The 9018-nt window shown below is 31.9% G+C and overlaps 1 protein-coding gene across 1 annotated transcript; it reads right to left on the bottom strand.

The window, feature by feature from the left end:
- Nucleotides 1-675: 675 nt before the first annotated feature.
- On the bottom strand, nucleotides 676-8723 carry LOC114290881 (2-alkenal reductase (NADP(+)-dependent)-like). The gene is made up of 6 exons (XM_082876492.1): nucleotides 8638-8723; nucleotides 7722-7956; nucleotides 3885-4062; nucleotides 2116-2282; nucleotides 1779-1861; nucleotides 676-1201 (listed from the first exon to the last, which is right to left on the bottom strand). Exons 1-6 carry the CDS (start codon nucleotides 8721-8723, stop codon nucleotides 676-678), a joined length of 1275 nt encoding a protein of 424 aa, XP_082732618.1.
- Between the last annotated feature and the right edge of the window lie 295 nt (nucleotides 8724-9018).

The following is a 9018-nucleotide window of genomic DNA, read 5'->3' as shown; positions in this document are numbered from 1 at the left end:
CCAATATTATATGGGAATTGCTATACATTATTTGATTATTATTATTATTTTATAGGGGTAATTACAATTGAGTAATTTTGATTTTTTTTTTATATATTTACAAAAAAAATTAACAATTTTAATTATTAATATTTATAAAAAATTTCATTGATTTGTAATTATTTTGTTAAAATTTTATTGATGTGATATTTTTCCTATTTTATGTCACCAGCCATATGGTATTACACTATTTATTTTCATTAATTTAAATATTCAATTTAAAGAGCACTTATGCATATTTAATTTGTTTTTATTTATTTTGCAATAACGAATGAGAATTTTATATATGTAATAAAATTTATAATATAAAAAAGAGAACATTTTAGTTTAGTCATAAAATACAATTCTAGAGTGATTGTAATTTTTTATATTTTTTTGTGCAAATAAAGATGTGTTAATTGAAACTATAGGAAAACATTATCAAGGTAGTATAAAAAAAAGTATGCTGAGAATTGAATAAAATTATGTCAATTCCACTAAACCAAAAATTTGGTATAGGAGACCAATTCAAATATGGAATAAGATACAATATTCTATGACTCAAAGCCTTATGTTAATCTCATTTCATTCAGTCGCTTAAACAAAGAAAGTTTTTAAGGGTTGAAAGTTAGAAAAAATATAAATATCCAAACAAAACTAAGAAATATAAATATTTTCCGTTGAAAACACATTGATCAAAACTTCAAAAAAACTACTTATAGCAACATCATCCCAGTAAGAAATCATTTCTGTAATGAGTTTAGTCAATGCATACCAAGAATTTACATTAGGGTTTACCATGACATCAATAACATCACATTCACAAGCAACAACCACCACCTGCTTGCCAACATTGCGATCGACAAATAGCCCAATAAGAGCTGCTGGGGCACTCTCTAGGCCTTCAGCTACTTCTTCCACGTATGTGATTTTTCCTTCTTTTATGTGGGGCAAGATCATGTCCAGAAACTTCGGATACAGGTGATAGTAATCAAAAACTATACGGACTCGTTTTGTGATAAGATAGAACAAGTTGTGTACACCTTCGAGTTGTTCAAGGTTGTACTGTGAGATCATACCACACACAGCAATGCGACCGCAGAGCCTCGTGTTGAGAAGTACTACATCAAGCATCTTTCCTCCAACATTTTCAAAGTAAATATCGATGCCATTTGGAAAGTACCTGGGAAAAAGTTCAAACAGAGTGTAGAGAATGAAGATAATCAACTTGAAAGGGAATAAAAAAATACCCTACCAAAAAAAGGTAATTCCAGTTAAAACCAAGAAGGCTCTTTCTTAGTATGGCTTGTAAATAGACCAACACTTTTCCTAAGAAATATAACAAAGCCAACTAGGGGTTGTTTGTTAACATTGTCAATTGCTTGTTTTTTGGTAGGTCGTGGTGGCTAATGGATGGTGGAGGAGGAGAGAGTGAAAACTTATTTTGAAAACAAGTGAAAACATCACCTTTTTTGTAAAAAAAAAAAAAAAAAATTTCCAAAAAAATTAAAACAAAAATAGAAACACAGGGAACGGAAGTGTCAACAAACGACCCCAAGGAGCTGAGTTTTGGACACCATCTATTTTCTACAAGGCAAGTCAAAAGGTGACTCGTAGAATTTAAAGCTTTATTCATCAAGGGGCATTTCTTGAACAAGGTTGTCCATATTAGCAGCCCGCCCTTCTATCCAGCAATGTACTTGGGTTCTAAATCTTTTAGTGCTGTTATGTATTTCTCTACAAGAACATGACTTGCTAACCTTTTCAGAGCTGCTTCCAAGTCCTTCTCCTCTTTATAATTAAAAGCTTCATCAAATCTGAATTTGTTCTTCAACAGATCAACCTTGGTTGAAAAATAGCAAAAGAAAGAAACAAAAGTACAGAAAATAGAAGAGAGTCAGTGACCATGCCTGCTCAGACCCAGCTTAATATACTTCTTGGCTGAAATTTCTAAATTTGTGACGGTTCCGCAAACATGCTAGTAAAGGAAAAGGTGTCAGACCACATACATTGAGCAAACAATATAGTTCTGATTCGGCACCCACTAACTAGTTATTTAGCATGAATAGCATAATGGAAATATGGAGAGGCACTCACCTTTTCTTTGGTTCTGGCACTTCCAACAACATAACAGCCTAATAACTTTGCAAACTGGCCAACAAACTGACCAACAGCTCCAGAGGCAGCTGGAACGAAAACATACTCTCCTTGCTTGGGAGAGCATACCTCATAAAAACCAGCATAGGCTACAATGCCGGGCATGCCTACAAAATGCAGATTCAAAGCAACAATTGAGCATTCTAAAACAAAAAAAGCAGAGGAGAATTCGATAAAAATATGGGTTCTGCACATCTTATGGAGGAAAGCATGATAACTAGGGTTTTGAAAATTCCAAGCAATATATGCCCTCTGATTGGATGAACTACTGACTGAACTATAACAAAATGCTTGCCTTTTATGAATTTTCAGCAATAAACTTCATCAATTGTCCGAGTGAGAATACAAAGCCATAGATCTAGATGAGATGGGACAATGAAAAATGTCACCTATTGAATTCACCTTATCCTAAAATCAAGCAAAGAATAATCTACCTTACAACTACCTGAAAATGTCAACCAAAGGTGGTGCACAGGACTTTGAACAAGTGATGTGATTCTACTTCATCAAACCAACATAATGTCCACAAATGGTCATAAGGATTAAAGTTACTTTACCAGTTTGCAAGTTCAGCATAATAATCTAGGAAAAAAGAAGAAGAAGAAGAAGAAGAGAGTTTTGGATAGAAATTAGTTGTAAACTAATGCTGGTATGCGTGAAAAAAATGATTTATCTATCAATCGCATTGTATAATAATATTAATAACCATCTTTAGATCTTTTGCATCTTGAGCACAACCAGCAAACTACCAGGAATATTGTTCCCAATAAAGTTCAGACTACGACTTCCTCAATGTTGGATTGGGATCAAAAGCTCTGTTTCTTTTGATTGACTAGGAAATTCAAAAGTTATCAAATACTCAAACTCTAGGGGTTAGGCTGTGTCGTCATAATCATAATTCCCTTGATAGGCAGTAGTTATAATTATAAAGAAGCTCATGCACAGACATTATCACTATAATGTATAATAATGTTTAAGAAAAAGGGAGAAAAAAAGAAAAAAGAAAAAGAAGACAGATTAAGTTGGTATATTCAGTCTAATTAGTGGAAACTGCCGGCCCAATAATAAGAAAGGAAGCTATTCATTAAATTAAAAGGTAGTAAAAGAAAAGAGAGTTTTCTGCAAACATCTGTATTTTTGAGAGAGAGAGAGAGAGAGAGAGAGGAGTCTTCTAGTGCCACATCCCAAATTTCATTCTTCAGACATCAACAGGATCCATAAATTTAGCATGTCTAGTTACAAGTTACTTTAATCTTCAAAATTGGACATAAAGAAGCTTCCCAAAGACCCCACATATTGGAGCTAAGGTTAGTGCAATTAATGGCCCATTATGTCATTATAAAGAAGAATTTTCAAATATGAGAGAGAGAGATAGAGCACATATTATCACTTCATAATTCCAAACTAATATGCTAGTAAAAGTTAGTGGAAGCTCATTCTGTTCCTTCAAATGTCAAGCAGTCAGTTCTCAGAATGAACGTTCTCATAATATCAATGCCTAGCCCAAATGATCCCCTTGGTGATCTCATTAAGTATAATTGTTGACCTTACAGTTAGACAAAAATAAGTGACACGAAGAAGGCTTTTCAGCTTCATGTCCTGCTAAACTCATTGCACAAAGAATAAAATGATTCTTGTAACTAAGAAAAATATAAGAAAATTACGTATTACGCTTCCAGTAGTTGAAACAAACAAATAAACAAACTTACCAAGGATTCTTGTATAATAAGAAAGCAGCACATCTGCATTTTGAATTTTAAATACGCTCTCTGGGTCTTTAATGACACTATATTCTTCCCATCCAGTCATTCCCCAAACCAAGTCACCTTTCTTAAAGTTTGGATGTCCAGAATCCAAAACTCTAGCCACTCCATATCCAGTTATAAGCTGCAAAACATCAACAGGAAAAGTCACTAGCAATAAAAAAACATGAAAAGTCACTCATGCAAACTTATGATTTATCAAAAAACCACAAAAATCCTAAATACTGTAGCTAACATAAACAATCTTGGCCTTTACTTATAAACATATATATACACAATCTTGGCCGTTGAGTTGACTAAGGAACCATTTTTTAACTTTTGCCAATTGGTGGTTTCAAGTGGCTGGTTTGGATATAAAGAGAGTGTCAAATCAATGCAAAGTCAGATTTTTGGGATGGAAAAATGTCCGTAACTTCTAGGAACCACAGCTTAAAAAGAAGAAGACTGAGGAAAAGATTTAGGAAGTGTCGGTGCATGAAGGACTGAATTGCAGTGGTACTGCAGCAATGTTCAAGGTTCTGTAGCAGTACTTTAGCACTGTGATGAAGAAACCAGTACACATCACCTGAAGTATTTTTGATAGTCTTTCAAAACATAGTTATTGTGTCACTGTTGTTAATTTAGTGTTCGAACGATGAAGCTATTTTTTGCAGATTTCAAAATGATCTTTAGCTACATGAATATCTAAATAAAGAGGGCTTCCAGCATCTCTACAATGTCATTTATTCACAAGGTGGAAACTGGAAACAAATTTAATGGATGATTCAAAAGAAAGGACGGGCTCCACAAAATCAGCAACATAAAATATTTGCTACCGTCAATTCAATATGAACATTGTTATTTATAGTTATGCCCAATATTTCAATTGTACCAAAACACTCGTGGAAATAAATAAAAGAGACCTTTTGAGTCACTAAATTCTGGAGATATTTGATAGAACAAAATACATAATACAGAAAAATTTGAGTAGATGGATTTATTTAATTGGAATTTAAGGGCTACATGCATGTGAAATGTGCACAAACTAATGCATCAGTTAAAAGAGTGATTCAAGAGGTTGAAGGAACAAAAAGGATAAGAGGAAAGCCAAGCATAAGAGTTGAGGCAATGAAAAAGAACATACTCGTGCCTTGGATTTAACCAGGACACAACATTGGATGGACCCAATTGGTAAAGACAAACCATTGTAGCTAAACCCCAAGGTAAGGGAACTAAGGCTTTGTGAGTTGAGTTGAAATTAAGCACAAATTTAAATGTTAATATTATAATTAAAATCATTTTCCTTCCACTAAGCATCATCACGTCTCTTTATCTAGAAATTCAGAGCATTTGTTAGTGGATTCTTTTTATTTTGCTAATTTTGAGTTATCAAATATGCTAAAAAGAAACCTTTCTTAGTTTTCTAATACCAAAGTGGTGTTTTGGAATGAAATGTTCTTTGTTTTGGACTGCATATCACCGGAGACATGATCCCCAAAGGTTTCAGTGTCCAACAAATGACTACACTAGAATGAAACATTTAGTCTAAAAAATTGCGAACAAAAAAGACAAAAACAGCCTTTTAAAAAAACCAGCTTAAAAGCTCTACCAAAATCTTAGCAACAGGCAATTAGTGTCTTTTAGGTAACTGTGAAGTGTGGACTCATATCAAAGTGCCGAAGTAACTCTACAAATTATGTCAAGTCATCAAAATAGAAAGATGCAAGAGCATTCTAATCCTTCACCAAGCCCTTCATTAGATTTAAATTTGATGGCAAATTTGGTGAAAAAGACATTCAATCCTTTCATCAAATTTGTATCAAAGAGCATCTCCGATCCGTCACCTTTTCTTTCATCAAATTTAAATTTGATAAAAAAGTGTTCAAATATCATCTCTAATCCTTTCATCAGATGTTCATCAAATCAAGGGAGAATCATTTTTTTCATCAAATCTTTAATCAAATTTGAGTTTGATGAAAATTTAAAAAGATGAAGCATTGCAGATGATTTTTTTCATCAAATTTGATGAAAAATGAAATTTGGGATGAGAAAGTAATTTTTTAAAAGATTTTGATGAAAATTTGATGAAAGGATTGGAGTAATTCATATCAATCAAGCTTTTTACTCAAATTTGGAATCAAATTAGATGAAAATTTTGGTGAATGATTGGAGATAGGTATGAATCAAATCTTTCACCAAATTTCCAACTACCCCTCTTTCATTTAAGTTTGATAAAATTGTTGAAAGATGAAAGATTGGAGATGGGCTATTTTTTTCACCTTAATTGGTTAAAGGAGTTTTTTGGGAGAGGTTATCTATTTAAAAATAAAAAATAAAAAAATTGATGAAAAATTGATTGTTACCGTTCAAGTGAGCTATATTAAATCAAGCTTTTGATCTAAATTTTTGAACAAATTGACAAAATAGAAAAAAGTGAAGGGTTGTAGATGCCCTAAAACTGTCTAATAGATATTCAACACAGTTAAAACTCCAAAAAATAAATAAATAAAAATTAGGAAACATACAAAATATTTGTGATGATAGCCTAAATTCTAAACATAGTACGAGGAATTGGAGAGCAATTTCAGAATTTTGTTACGTCAGTTTCGTAATTCCCCCAAATTTTCAACAGATTCTATAGGTTGTGACATATCCATTTATATTCTTCTATTATAATAATTAGGGAGAGTTACGTGTAGGTCTTAATAAGTAAATTTATTGTCCAATAAATTTTATAATAATTAATGGTATTTTTCATCAAACACTATTAAAAAAATCACTAATTGTTAATTTTCAGTGACAGTTTTAAAATTTGTCACAAAAAATGTTATTAATTACAAGTTTTATTGACAGTTTTAAAAAATCGTTATCAAAAGAAGTCACTAATTTCAACTTTCAGCAACAATTTGAAAATTCGTCAAAAAAAAGTCACTAATTGTAAATTTTAACAACAATTTATAAAATGTAACAAAAAACATCAATAATTGTCAATTTTTAATGACATATACAAAAACTCGTCATAAAAAATTATTTTTAATTACAATTTTATTAGAACTTATTTTTAATTATAATTATCCAGATCTTCCCATCAAATAGAAAACCAGAAAAAAGAGCATCATCAACAGTTGGTATCATGATAAAAAGATTAAAAATATAAAATTCTACGCATCTACTTCTTCAATCCCATTAAAATAATTATTCGGAACTTGAAACGAGGCAAAAGGACAACAACCAACAGTTCTCTCCTATAGGGTATTACCAAAAACACCCCAAATTTCATCAAACAATCTAGATCTTCCAATCAAATGCTTCTCAATATAATATATATATATATTTTAGTGGGTGGCACATGTAATGCATGTGCAATCCAGATAAGTAAGTATAAAAACAAATAATAAAGACATTATTATCATAATATGTATGTTGTCTAAATGGTGCAATTTAGATTAGTAAATATAAAAAAAAAATAATAAAGAAATTAATATCATAATAGTAAAAGTGTTCTTAATGAAACCCAATGCTTTGGGTTCAAATCTTTCTCACGCCTTCAAATAATATTTTTTTATTTTAGAATAGAAAAATTCATATTTTTTTATTTTAGAATAGAAAAATTCGCCACGTGCATAAGGAGAAGCCACCACACTATTAGACACCAAGTCATGTGCTCACATGAATAATATATTTTTATTTTAGATTAGGAAAATTTGCCACGTACAGAAGGAGAAACCACTATACTATTAGACACCAAGTTATGCGCTTACATATATAATAGTATAGATTTATATAGTTTCAAAATTGACTTACAAAACCAGGAATGAAGGACTCAACGTAGCTACCTTCCAACTTTCTCATTTGACAACGCATGTAAGGGTCGCAAGACAAGTAGAGATTCTTCACTAGAATGGCATTCTTCGAATCCTCTGGAAGTTGGAGACGAATGGTACCAGTCTTCACCACCATGTCCGACTCTTTGGGGAAACCACTCACATACTCCTTTAGAATGATCTGTTTGTTGCTCACTTCCTCTTCCACCACCTCTCTACCAACAAATCAAGTTCTCTTTCTCTCGCAATGTAAAACTCTAGAGATTTGACAATATATATATATATATATAAATATAGTAGCGTGTATGTATATCTCTGCGGAGAGATTTGACCATTTGAATAGATTGGTCAATGATAGTGACATAAATTGTCATGACTAACTTCGGATGAATAGGCATGCTTTCATGGTTTTATGTGGGTTGGTGTGAAGTGTTAAATTGTCTGATTCAAAGTATGTCATCTTAGAAGAGCAAATAGCAATGTTTTCAGATGTCCTTCCACATCATACTAAGAATCGCAAAATTAAATTTAATTTCATGCGGAGTGGTCAAACAGTTAATAAACACTTCAATAAATTTGTTGCGCCTCCATGGTCTCCTACTTAAGATGCTTGAACCAATAACTGCTAATTGTATAGATGATAGGTGGAGTTGTTTTCAAGTGCAATATATTTACAAATTGGCTTAATTAGCATATTATATGTTTGTATTGGGTGTATTAATTTTATATTATTGTTTTATTATTAGAATTGTATTGGTGCTTTTAGGGATGGCAATGGATAACCTATCTTATAGGTACCCATGGAGACCCAATCTAAATACATGGATTTTTCGCTTTTTTCTTATCCATCGGATCAGGTAAGTTGTATTTTTTAAATTTCCATCGGAGATGGGTACCTGCCCATTTCCCCATATACCCACACCGAGATGTTCTCCTCCCTTGTGTCTTTATTCTTGATTTCTTCCCATATATATGCAAGCATAGCTACATATATATATATATATATATATATATATATATATAATTGTAAATCACAAAAATTTTCATTTCTTGAAATCGCTAAAAGTTGCCAGAGTCTTGCCGGCAGTGATCATAAATCCGAAGAATTCTCTCTTTCTCTCAAGTTTGTGACTTTGGAGTGATGTTCACTATCTTCAAAGTTGAATTCAAGGGATTTGACTATTTTACTTGTTTGGATTTTGAAAAACTCTTCCATAGCTACATATATATATATATATATATACATATTCAAGTCAATTTTCTGTCTCTTTGTTTTA

The sequence above is a fragment of the Camellia sinensis genome, chromosome 6, assembly GCF_055761805.1.
Source record: "Camellia sinensis isolate YWXY chromosome 6, ASM5576180v1, whole genome shotgun sequence".
NCBI classification, from domain to species: Eukaryota; Viridiplantae; Streptophyta; class Magnoliopsida; order Ericales; family Theaceae; genus Camellia; species Camellia sinensis.
This window is presented reverse-complemented; position numbering and strand designations above follow the sequence as displayed.

Coding starts and splice junctions, on each gene's coding strand:
- LOC114290881 (XM_082876492.1), bottom strand. CDS start 8,723: ATGCTTGCATATATATGGGAAGAAATCAAGAATAAAGACACAAGGGAG. Junction 7,957..8,637: donor GTATATGGGGAAATGGGCAG/GTACCCATCTCC, acceptor ATTTGTTGGTAG/AGAGGTGGTGGAAGAGGAAG. Junction 1,862..2,115: donor GTGCCAGAACCAAAGAAAAG/GTGAGTGCCTCT, acceptor TTTTCAACCAAG/GTTGATCTGTTGAAGAACAA.